General features: G+C 45.9%; 1 protein-coding gene across 3 annotated transcripts in view; it reads right to left on the reverse strand.

Annotated features, from left to right (window-relative positions):
• The window catches only part of WWC1 (WW and C2 domain containing 1), a 71,653-nt gene that overhangs the window by 32,082 nt on the left and 26,432 nt on the right, over positions 1-13,139 (reverse strand). The window contains exons 1-3 of one of the 3 annotated variants that reach the window (XM_030503777.1): positions 6,378-6,507; positions 6,186-6,295; positions 210-413 (exon numbers count right to left, since the gene is read on the reverse strand). In XM_030503777.1, coding sequence (XP_030359637.1) covers positions 210-360 — 151 coding nt within the window. In that variant the 5' untranslated portion in view covers positions 361-413; positions 6,186-6,295; positions 6,378-6,507. Of the gene's footprint in view, positions 1-209; positions 414-6,185; positions 6,296-6,377; positions 6,508-13,139 lie in introns of those variants that run through there. The other 2 variants (XM_030503776.1, XM_030503778.1) reach the window with 2 other exon arrangements.

Consider the following 13,139-nt stretch of genomic DNA (forward strand, 5'->3'; position numbering starts at 1 on the left):
GAGCCAACTGCACTAGTGCCCCATAGCAGTTCTCCTTTACCACACAGGTCCCAGGCAGCTATTGCTTTTGAGACAACCTGAGCAAATGTGGAGAGTGACACAGCATAACACATCCCAGTGCTCCATCAGAGGACCAGCTTCAAGCATTTTCCTGTCCTGGTGGGTTCACGAGTAAGAAAGTTACTGGATAAGAGTTCAAAACTACTCACAGCTAGTCTGAGAGCCAAGTTTGTGCTCCCAAACATCATGCAGCTGCTGATACTCCTGCTGGGCCAATTCCAGCCTCTGCTGTTTCACTTGGTAGATCTCCTTCTGTGCAGCAATTGCCTCCTGGGCCAGGACAAGGTAGTCCTTCAGCATATGCTCCTGCTCCCGCCGCCACTGCACACGAGGGTCTTCTATCTGTGTAGTTTCTTAGAGAGAAAAAGAAAGAGGCAAACTCAGAGGAATGCTGCCCGCAGACGCTCCAGCAGCTATGGCAACATTTGAAAATTTAAATTTAAAACAGTAAAATCAGTGGAATAAAGACATTCTCCCTTTTCTCCTAGGAGGTGACCATTGCTCCACAATGAACTTCACCAAGTCACTGTACAGGACAATTCCTGATGAAATCACCACACAGCTCTCCAGCTCTGCTGCTGAAGCCACCCTGGTTCTGCCTCTTACACCACCCACACGACCACATGCACACTCAGTTCTGAGATACTGACATTGTCTGTTACATTCATTTTCATTGCAACTGCATTAGAACATGGCTAATAAAATACCTCTGCTATTCACTGATACAAACCTTTCAGAAAATACCATTGCCACATGACTGCCTTATGCTGCACCTGACAACATGAAAGCAGTTTCAATTCTGCCTGGCCTCTTTGGCTGCCAAGTGACTTGTATTATAAAGGGGAAAGAAACCCTTCTCACTCAGATTCTGTAAGCAAGCAAAAATTATTTAAAACCTCATTAAATCAAAAAATGTATTCATGAAAGCCTCTCAAATGCCATTTCATACACAGCAGCTCAGGAGCAGAGGAAACATTTCCCTCGCTGAAAGCAGGTACAGCATTAAATCACTGTAAAAGGCAAGAGGTGGAGTTGAAGAAGAGAGTGTTTTGGTGACGCAGGCAACGCGGTAATGAACAGCCACACCACTTCATCTCCATCAGCCCAACACAACCAGTACACTGCTTTTCAGGTTCCTAATCATGAAAGAGACATAAGGTCGCAGCCATGCAGCCAGTCCCGATCCTAATGAGACAAATTCACTGTCAGTATTTGTCTTGGGTTTGCGAAGAAGTGTCCAAAATATTTTCACTTCTCTTTCAAGGCTGTGTTCTTGCTTGGAAGAGGTTCCAACAGTCAGTTGGCTAAGTGCTCTACAGTGTCCAAACTCCCATGTTGAAGAAGGATGCCTGGTTACCACATACTGAATCATTAATAAAGAGGAGCTGCTTGAAACAATCCCCAGGAATCTAATCTGCATCTCTTCAGAGCCTCTTGAAATATTTAGTGAAAGCTGCCACAGTGGAAGCAGCTCTTAAGCAAGTCAGGCATAAGACTAACACCACAACACAGGATGTAGGGAAGGGTTTGACAATAATCATAAAAGCAGAACTAGAAATACAGGATTTTACCCAAGGGATGGACACTCAACCACTTTCACAAGCTGCTCATGATCATGCTGATGAGAAAATTCACAGGATACTCCAGCAATAACTTGTCTTAACAGTACCTCAAATCCCAGAAGAGCACATGGCATTTCAAGTTACATAGGAAACCTCAGAGAAGCTGCAAAACCTTTTTAAGACACCAACAGTACAATCTGTAGAAGCATTTCAACAGGAAGTCCTGTACAGGTCCTGCAGAAGCAACATTTCAGCTGATGTAGCATTAAAGCTAAGCCTAGAACTGAAAAACTGCCCCGAAATAACTCGGGTAAAAAGCAGCTACATGTGCCAACTGCACGTGCTGGTGTCTGCCCAGACAGCCCCACGGTCTCTCTCAGATGGAGCAAAAAGAAAGTCAGGAAGACACAGCAGCATATCAACTGTAAGAGCCTGAAAACGCTGGCTCCTGTCTCTATCCTTGCGCCCAAGTCCCATTCCCAGATAAACAGCACCCAGTAAAGTAGATCCCTTTAATCCGTAGTGGAGCCAAAAGGGGAAGCTGCAAGCTTCCCAGAGAGCTGCCCCCATATTCCCAGACATGCAGCTTCCCCGGGCCAGACTGCAGGAACTGGGGCAGTACCCAGGACTCTTGAAGGACACTGGCTCATAAGTCTACCTGTACCTATGGCTTCTTCAAGCAGAGGTAGCTCCAGTTTCCCCTTCAGCTACCAGCCCGTTCTTCCTATAATCACAAGAAGGACGGTGGAAGGTGCTGCAAGGAAATCCCTCCGTTATAACAACCAGGAGGAAGATTACAACAGTCTATAATCCTGAACAGCTCCATTTGGTGGCAAAGCACTGACACTACCCCTAGCACACACATCACCTCAGGGACTGAACACTTGTCAGCTCATGGAGAGCATGGACAATGCACTTACAGAATCATAGAATCAACCAGGTTGGAAAAGACCTTTAAGATCATCAAGCCCAACCTTTACTCCAACACCGCCAAGACCACCACTAACCCATGTCACCCATGTACTGAAACTGCTTTGTTCCCAATTTTTCTAAGCATTCACCTCTACCTCTTCAGTAAGCACAGCACTAACTGTACCCCTTGATTGCAGCTTTGAGTTTCAAATGTGTGATAACAGCCTATGAAACTGCTGGCCAAGGGCTCTCGATCTGCCCCAGCTCCTGAGAAACACAAAAGACATTCAGCAGTCAGGTGAAGGGACTACAGAACTGCAGTTGGTGTCTTGTGAATTTTTCATTTAATGTTGAGCTTGTCATGAAGAAATCTGGTTGCTCCGTGGCTGAGGAATGCAGTCTTACCTTGCCTGCATCAGCATCATTCTCTGTGCAAATCAAATTCCAAAGCAGCTTTCCCAGACAGACACACTCAGGGCTATGCATTAATACTGCATTAGAAGTATTCTAGGTACTGTCTTCAATTTAATGGCATTTATTTTGCCTCAGAGAGGAGCAGAAGTGTTCTTCAGCTCATTTTTTTTAATGGCCCCTGGCTTTAGATTTAATTTGGGTCTCTCCTTGGGCTTGTTTCTGATAATTATCTCAAATACTTCAAGTGTGCAGCAAGAACGAACCTGCCTCCATACCCTTCTGTCGTGGTAAGAAGAACCAAAATGAGTGCTACTGCTGAACCCAGGACACCTTCATACCCTCTGATGATGGCTCCTTCCTGCACAGGGCATCTGCAAGAGACCTTGGAGAGGAAGAAGGTTTTGGACACTCTCCAGAGGATATTTCAATGTAAACCACAAGGATGAGCCTCTTGATTAACTGAAGGTAAGTGGCTGTGGTTTGCTTTATCATGAGTTTTTGGATTAGAGCTGGCAGAAGAAATAATGTCATGATTTTGTTTCTCTTCTTTTTAACATCTGATTGAAATTCAAGGTCAAGCCTTGCAGCTTCTGGCATCCCATAGAAGTAAAACACTTTAAGAGCAACTGCTATGAGGCAGGTACCAGCATGGTTTAGAGCCTTCTCTGCACACCCCTGAAACTTGTGATGCTTTTGAGTGCTATGGAGCAGGGATAACTGCCCTGGACCACACAGGGCTCAGACCTGCCACCAGAGCTCTGCACATTCACCCTGCGGCCAACCCAAAGGGACAACTAAGATCACGTCTGCTTTGTCCCACCTACATGCTGCAGTTCCTGCTAACACTCAGGAGGCTGACAAGCATTCATGTCCCACAACAGGCTTCCTGTACCTGAACCTGTCCCCCCAGGAGCACAGCTAGCCATCCTTGCTTAGGCAAATGCCACTGGAGTACGTTATGCCCCAGTTTTGGTTAGGACAGGCCACAGTGACAACAAGCACTTGGCATCCTCTAGTATGGATAGGAGAGGAAAATGAGAAGATAAAAATACGCTTCAAATTGAAGAGAAAGTTCAGAGGAGACAAGGAAAAGACTCTTGGAAACATCCCTCATTTTACTTGAGCCAAGTTCTTCTGTGCTTAGAGGTGACCCTGATGTTCACTTCAGAAGGTGGCTGAAGATTATTTCTTTGTGGGACAATGCGAGCTCCCAGAGCTGCCCCAGACGCTTACATCTACTGCAACAGCCCATGTCACTGCTCGATAAGCCAGAGAAGGGAACTCATCCAAGGGAAAAACCACCAAGCCGCAGAGAAGTTTCACAGAGAAGGGACAGGGAACAAACAGCTTCCCCAAAGCACTGTATGGGTAAAACTGAACTGGCAGGAACCTCTCAATCCAACACTGCTGCCTAACACAGCAAAGCCCTTCAGAGTCACTGAAGGTGACATGCCCCTGGCCGGGGGCTGCCCTTACCCTGAGCACCCTGGTCGGCACCTCCTACATCCCACACCTCATACAGCAAACCTCCAACCAGCAGAGACAGGAAGAGAAGTACGATCATATTTGACTCCTCTGGAGAGCCTGACCAGGCTCTTCTCCCTTCCTGCCTGCACACAGCCATAAAAACACTGAATCACTGAGAAGGAGGTAAAAAGAACTCTTAACACGACTTCTACAGCTGTTACTCCTTTCGTAAGTGTGGTCAGCACAGGGATAACCCAGACCCAAGTGAGACTGGAAAAAGCAGGAAGATTCAGCCTGTCTTTAAAAAACCACCTCATATTTAACTCTGCAGAGTGCTTTCTTGTAGAACTGAAATGGACTCAAGCCATGGTCTTACAGACCTAGAGGAGACCCCAGTTTGTGTCTTACAATTTAGCACCTTCTCAAGCAAAGTCTGTCCAGTTCTTTCCCCTGCAGACCTCCTCTGTGGGATCCTGTAGGCTTGTCCATCCCCTTCTTCCCCACTATCCACTTCCAGTAAGAGGAAAAAATCAACATCCCCTGCCTCACAAAAATAATCAGGATAAAGCCACTCAAAGCTATGTAAGTACCGTGACATTGGGGTGACAAACTCTCAGTAAAAATGTTTGTGCCACCTTCACATCTGGAGACATTTGATCTTTGCCTTTCAGGGAGCAGCTGGTGCTTTCTGAGAACAGGCTGTTTTCATTCTGCGTTTATAACACCCAGGGGAAGTTGCTAAACCCTAGAAGGTGCCGTCTTACAGGTGAAAATGGGGCTTTTGTGGGAAAGGGAAGGTGCGAGGATGGCCAAGGAAAAAGAGACTGCCACGTTTTTATTTAAACAAAGATCTCTAACTTGCTGAAAGCAATTGCTGAAGTTCTCAGCTGAAGCCCTAGAAGCAGATTAAACACAACCCCAACCAGAAAAACAACCTGGAGGCACTTCTGTCTTTTAAAGAGTTCTTCTCTTTGCCTGAGTTACAGGCACCCCTAAAGGGCCTGGTTCTGTTGTGAACTTCTGGCTGCAACTGGAGCTGTTCTGTAAAGAGAACCAAAGCCACTGACTTGTTCTGTTGGTTGTTACTTTTTGCAGGGGGTTTGTTCTAGCACAAGCCATTAAGGAACTCCTAACCACGTCTGTAATCGCAGATCCAATTCTTATTTTCTTATAACTCAAATGAGCTCATAAAGCTTCACACTTCTGGTCTATCAAGCAATCTGACACAGTAAGCACACGCTTAGTTTGAGGACACAGAATAAAAATGCCACAAGCCTGACCATAACTCCTCTGCAGCCTGCACACCTCTCAGGTATCCCAGGCCTACCTGAGCTTCCTCTCCAGTAAAGGCAGCGTGAACTGCACCAAAGGGAGGTCATGCAGGCGTTTAGTGTATCCCTGCCAGGGGAGGCAATACCAGACCTTTGCACTGTTTCCAATGGTCTAGCCACAAGGACAAATTCCAGGCTAAGAACAAACTCCAGCTCATTGCTCCCTAGTTGGGCTCCCCAGCAGAGCCAAGTCTTAGAGGTGTGTCCAGGGTATTAGCCTGAATGTGGCTCCTGATTTGAAGACTGCAAATCAAAAGGTCTCAAATTCCTGTGAGAGGGAAGTAACTTGTATGATGGAGAAGGACAGGATTTGATTTCACGAGCCAGGTCTCCTCTACCCTAAACTGTGTGGTTAGCAACTCTGTGGCTTTGTGTTCAGTATGGTTTAACACAGGCACACAACAATCACTCTGCAAAAACACAGGAACACGTCACTTACTGGTGTTGTGGTCTATGTAATAAACTCCAACCTGAGGGTCATAAGCTTCTTCCCATCCTAATGGCAACTCATCACTAATGCAGTCTGCAAAGGTGAGTGGTTTAGTGTACCTGAAATGCAAAGTAATAGTGAGGATGAATAAAAGAACACTCCCACATGTCTATTCCAAACAACTGTCCAGAAAACAAGTACCTCAAGAGCTTCAGTGTAGAAAACAAAGTTGAAAACTATTTGAAAGCTTTTGTTCTTATCAAATAATACCCCACAAACTCTTCCCTTTCTTCATCTGAAGTTACAGCCAGATGAATTCATCCTGACCAAGCTCCCAAGCTCTGCCCAGCTCAGCCAGAGCTCGCTCCACAAAGGAACATTAAGATCTTTGCCAGAAACAATCCCAGTTTCTCTAGTGAAAGAACCAGCCTGTTTGCAGGCAAGTCCTGTATCAAAAATATGTAGACAGAAGGAGCAAGATGAGAAATGCAATTTGCATAGCATGAATAATTAAGACTGCACAATCAATAGCAACTGCTGAGGACTGTGGGACCACTTGTCATGCAACTCCACTCATTTGCATTGCAATATGTTCTGTTTCATTAATGACAAACCAGATTAGCTTCCCAGTATCCCAAAATGTGTAACCTGCTCCGTCCAAATGAGGAAGTATTTCCACAACACTGTTCTGATGAGCTTTTCTTTTGGAGACCACATCCAGCAGCAGTCTGAAGGCTTGTGTGGCTGAAAACACAGCTTACAGCACCCACTCCTTGAGGGACCCCACAGACTGGAGTCGCTGAAACCAGCCCCTTTCCGGCCCTTGACTCTGAGCTACTGAGGTTCACACTGCACCAACAAAACTAACCAAACCTATCACTGCAGGAGGCACGAGCGGAAGAATTAAGCTTGCAGGTATCTCATACTCAGCTGCCGAGAGCACAGGATGCCACAGGCCCACAGGTCCATCACACAACCTCATGCACTGCAGGTGGCACATAGGGAAGGAGGGACATGGCTTTGTGTTGGGCCTGTGAGTGACTTGCCAGAGGACCCTTGCGGCAGAAAGCACAGGACACACTGCAGAACACCACAGCCCCTTCTCCAGCGCTTACACTGCACATAGTAACAACAAGCGGGTCAAGCAGCAGCCATGGAGCTGTACCAAACCACGCCACGTGCATGCAGCATGCCACAGCAAGGTAAGGTGGTTAGAGAACAAGTTCCCAACCCACTGTAAGAGACTGAAGAGGTCTGCAGAAAGTCCTTCGTATTCCAAAATAATTCAGCAGGGCAGTTACAGAAAGTTTTAATGAGTTTCGAGCACATTTGGCCGCACTGAGCAACCAGCTGGTAGCCCCATAGTAACATCTTACACTCAGTGTAAAAGGGGACTTTTAGGGAAAAGCCTCCAGCCACAAGAGGTTCAACACAAAATCAACATTTAATGAGTAACATAATTCCCCCCAAAACATGATCTAGAGTCTGGTACATGGTAGGAACACTTCTGCAAAAGCTACGTAAGGCACCCTACCTGAAATGCTGCTGCACTTCACTTTCAGCACATTGCCTTTGCCATCTGAAGCAGTGCTGGGATCACTGTTTCCTCAGAAGACTTCAATTTAAAGCTCTGCAGTGCAAAAAGCACTCAAGAGCTTCACAATGTAACTGTGAAAGTTTACCGAGAAAGTTTCACTGACAGGTTTATTTTTACTGTTCTTAATCTAGACTGTGGACTAAAAGCATGTTTGTATAGAAAATAGAGATTACCTGAAAATAAACTAGAATCTCAATCCTTCTGATTGCTATCCCTTATCCCATGTTTTTCCCTGCAGATCGAACTGTTTCCTCAGCCTCAGTACCCAGCGTGTGCTGCTCTGAGTTGACCGAGTCAAAGATGCACAAGGGTAAAAATGCAGAGCAAGGTCAGGTACAAGCAACTCCCCAGAGATAACAGATGAAAGTGCTGTTGCCAACGTGTTTTAACTCCAACACTAGAGTTAGTGCTTCCACCTCTGAAAGTGGCACCTGTTTTGATGTGATGTTGGTTTAGTGGTTCACATGGAAGCAGGACAGGCACAGAAGGGGGAAGAAAAAGCAAGGCAGGATCAGCGTGCTAGAGCAATGACACAAGCCAGCTGGAGACCTGCCAGGTACTAGGGCTCACAAACAGACAACAATTTCACCTTTGAGATGCAGGTTTTCAGCATATCTCCCAAGGAGCACCCACCACCAAGCACACACCAGTGCTGTCTGACTGCAAGCCATTTGTACAGAGCAGTAAGTGCTCATTAAAGGAGAATCTGTCATTCAACTAGCAAACAGAAGAGTCATTAGGTTTAGAATTAAGAGAGTAATTTCATTTGTTACAGACAACATATGTTATACAGCTATTTCCCCAAATAACTGCAGCTTCATAACCAAATTACTAACTCATCTCAACTCCTTTCCCTTGCTGTTGTGGGGAAAAGCGGCACAAATCAAAGCAGCAATGCTACAATTACAGATGAAAGATACGTGGTTTGTTGTGTAGCCAGACTATGAATAAAGCATAAAGAAAAAGAAGGAGATTATTTCCTTCAGATATTATTTTAGGGGTTGTTATGAAGACTGAAATAAACCACTTTTCCAGAAGGGGTCCAAAATCAAGCATCTCCCTAACCACACTCACAGCATAGCCTGACACATTAAATGAGCAAAAGGTGAAGTTTCTTTCTCACAGCAAGACATGATTCAGTCAGCGTACTATTTCTGCATAAACCAGGGCTGTTTCTGCATTCGGGAAGTTAGAACCTAGGGCCCATCTGCAGAACTGTTGCTTTTGAAACATCTCTGCAATCCACAAAGCTTCCTTGGAGAGAATTTCCCCAACTCTGTCAAACCTCATTACCACACAACAGGTTCTCTCTGCAGCCAGGCTCAAAGCAGCAATCCAGAAAACGGTCCCTTTCACCCACTGTGCTTATAACTAAGGAAGGAAACCTACAACTGGTTTATGCATCCCTTACCCTCCTCCATTAGGGAAACCTCCGGATACATCCATCCAGCTTTCAAAAGAAAGCAATCACCCCAAAGTTCAGACAATCCCGATTCTGACTCCTGATGTCCAGTCACAGAGGAGAAAGCAAGTGGCCAAACCCGGTCTGCAGGTGTAGTGGTTTTTATTCAACCCACACTGGCTGAGTTGGCACAACACGTGCAGACACGAGTCTGCATCTTCCAGCCATGCTTGCTTTGCTCTAATGCCCTTGAGAGCATCACTTAGACCAGAACTACTCCTGAGGCATTCCATCTGCTACTAAGCTGGAGGCTAAACTTGCTGTGGAGCTCCTACAAGAGAACACGGCCTGAGCTAGAGAAGACGTCTGTAAATCATAGCGTAACTCTAGCCTTCTAGCTCACCAAAAACTAACCCACATATTGACCTCCTACCAACTCACCTGGATCTCATGTTCATCCTACCTTTGACTGCCTTTCCCCCATTAGCCAAGTTTTACTCAGGATCATTTTTAGGAACATTTAGTATTTTGAAAAAGACACTTCAACCCGGATTTACCCATTTCCATTAAATTTTCTTAGTTTTCAATATGTTCTTTTTGCATTTGATTTCATTCAAGAAATTCAAATCTACGTGAGCAAGTGCCAATGGCTCATCAGGACCCCTGGAAACCAAGTTCCCTCAGCAGCCACCACACACAGTGAGCCAAGAACCCCACCGCAGAAAGCTCATCCTGGTAACAGAGGTAAGAGATAACAGCATCACCCAGCTCTAACCTGAGGAGTAGCTTCAGGCAGAGGAAAGCCACTGCCTACCCACCGACCAGTGAATGTATGAGATGCTTCCAGCTTTGTGGAATGTTGTATCCAATAGCTCAAGTATTTGTAGAGCAAATGACAAATCCTGCTCCCAGGGTAGGCAGTAGGAAGTTAGCTTCCTAGTAAACCAGCTCCAGTTTACAAGTCACATCAGCTTTACATAAGAGTTAATGTATTTCTTATTTTGATCTGTCACCTTCAGCATCTTCCACAGATAAAACTGGAAGCCAATGTTGTAACGTGGAAACTTGCTCATCTGAGATTCAGAAAGCCTTTCTATAGTCTTTAACTCCACTGTTGTCAATCAGAACTCTCATTACACAGGAAACCAAAGGCAAATAATCCTTGTATAACAAGCTTCTGATTGACAGAAGGTTTGTTAAACATGGCTGCAGGGAGGTTCCTGATGGGAGCAGGAGATGGGGGATCTGTGCCACTTACAAACCTGGAGTTAATACTACAAAGGTAACAGAAATAAATCCTCAACTTCTTAAACCAGGAAATGTTGGGTTTGTAATTACTGGATTTCAGTGCACATGGTGGCCTGCAGCAACCCAGCAAACCCACACAGCTCTTCAGCTGGGCTCATGGCTGGGAGTACGTACGCGCATGTATATATGTGCGTGCTCGGGTCACCAAGATGTAAAGCATTTGTTAACCAACAAGGGACTGCCAAGTGTGCTCCACCATACGTAAACCCACTTAATTCCTGTGTTTGCAGGGCTTCCCAAACCCAGAACACATAAAGCCAGTTAAACAGGAGAGCCTTATACAGTCAGTTCAGTGCAGATCACACAGCCTCAGTGAAACCCTTCAGGACTATAGGTGAATCGGCAGCGCAGGGGATTTCCTGCAGCTCATGGCACTGATAGCAGCGGCTCACTGCGGGAGGGACAAAGGGAGCACCTGCACCACCAGCACCCTCACATTAGCTCCTCCTATAGCTACAGCATCAGCCACCACCCCCTAACAGCTTAACAGCTCTCCCCTTCCCTCCTGCACACACAGGTACACAGCGAGTGTATGAGGCACACGGGTTTCATGGGCAAGGAGTCAAGCAAGATAAAATGATGAGTTCTGGCAGATCCTTCCACTGCTCTTTTACAAAACCAGGTTTTAAACCCAGCATTTTGTGGCAGACTCCTGGAGTCAGGTTTTATTTTCAGTGGCTTCTACTCAAATTATTTATTTATTTTCACACAGCATTTCTTCATGTGAATAAGACTCATCACTGCTTATGACGTGCCAGGACAGAGAACAGGCTGAAAGCATCTCTGTTCCTGCTGCACCCAGGATCCCTGTGGGTCTGAGCTGTGAGGAACGTGCCCATGGGCAGAGCTGCTGGCTGCTGCAGGAGCTCCCCACGATGACATCCCAGCTTCTTTGTTTTCAATGAGGTCACCCCATCCTCAACACAGAAAGCGATTATTTTTACACTTCAGCGTAGGAACCCTTATCCCTTTGCAGACCAATTTTCCAGCACTACAGCAATCTCCTCCTCACAAAAGCTTTACAAATAGACTCCCACACGATTATTACTCAACTTGGTGCTCCAGCCTCAAACACACCAGGGCTGTGCGTCACTATAGTAACTGTTTTCCCCAGGAACATCTCTCTCTGCGGGGAGGGTTGCCTTTGCAGGCTGGAGGTGTGGCAGCACAGAGGCCCTGGTTATGATCTGGCTGGCAGAGCTTTCCTCGCCCATCCCCACACACCTGGGCCCAACACACTGCTCCCTCAGATTCGCACTCCAACTGCCATGGAGGGATGAGGTGATGAGAACAGCTCACCTGTAATAGCCAGTGTCCTCAGCAGCGACACAACTGCACCAAACCCTGAGCAACTGCTGTGGAGGACACCTCCTCACCCAGGGGAGCAGAAAGGAGTCGTTCAGGACAACCGTAAGATCTCTGAGTAGGAAAGCACTTCCCAGATAACAAGGAGAAGCCTTTAAGAAGTGATCATAAATTTGAGAAGCTTCTTAACTATGCCTCAGGGAGTCTGATGAGAGATCAAATGTGACAAGATTTTGGAAGCCAGACATTATTCCAAGACCCACACAAAGGCACAGTCACCTCAAACGTCTATTACCCCAAACAGATGCCATTTCAATAACTGTCAGTGTGCAGAGCATTACAGCCTGGTCCTGGTCTTGCTGTGGTAAAGGATAACTAGGAACAGAATTACATCCTTGATAGAAAAAGTGGGGTTAAGTCTGAGAAAAACAGCTTGTTTGAAGCTGTTGCTGTAAACCAATTTGCTTGAACTACAACATAAACATCATCAATAGCAATGCCCTTAAAAACCAACACATCACCTCAAGCAACTCGGGCTGCAGAGCTGTTTCTTCTCAGTAGTGGTTTCCTCCGTTGCCATGGGTATTGAGCATCTTCTCAGCCTCCTAAAGATCTTTCATCTTGCATCTCCTCGTGACCCCTCCATGCACTGGGCCACCTCTTGGTTAAGCAAGCCCAACATCCATCCTCAGAGCTTATCTTCTAAGCTATTGTAATTTTAAACAGTTTCATTGACACTCATGGACTCAGTGATGACCTCTACTGCTCTTTGGCCAGGACATGAGAATAAGCCCTACACCTCATCAGTGTAGCCCTGAGTTGTGTGTAATGTGCCACTTTAGACCCTTTGCATGATCAGGTAACATCCCAATTCTGCTTTTTCTACAGAAATCAGTCACATGCTGCCCAAGTAGATTCTCCACAAAGCAGGTCAGGAGACATGAGAGACGCCTGAAGTCAGACAGCAGCCTGCGTTTCAAGCATTCCATACACAAATATGTATACTTTTAATAGTAATACATTTCTATTACTCAGATTCATGCAAGCATTGAGCTATATAATACCCAATTTACCACCCCACCAGTTACAACAAGCACATCTAACATGAATCAGCCTAACAGCTTGCTTGCTACATCCACCTCTGCAAAGGCTTGCATGTTTACAAGCTCTGCTTCGCACAGCGACACTGCTTGCCCATGCATTTCTTTTCAGTACAGATCATTTACCCCTGGAAGCAAAGAACTACCAAGTTATTTCTGAGGAGAAGACTATCAAAAACCACTTAGAGATTTGAGCTCATTCCCAGAGATTAACAAACTGGTTCTGCTAGCAGGAGAGAGGCAGGAGGTCA

This window comes from Strigops habroptila, chromosome 12 (genome assembly GCF_004027225.2).
Source record: "Strigops habroptila isolate Jane chromosome 12, bStrHab1.2.pri, whole genome shotgun sequence".
In the NCBI taxonomy this organism is placed as follows: Eukaryota; Metazoa; Chordata; class Aves; order Psittaciformes; family Psittacidae; genus Strigops; species Strigops habroptila.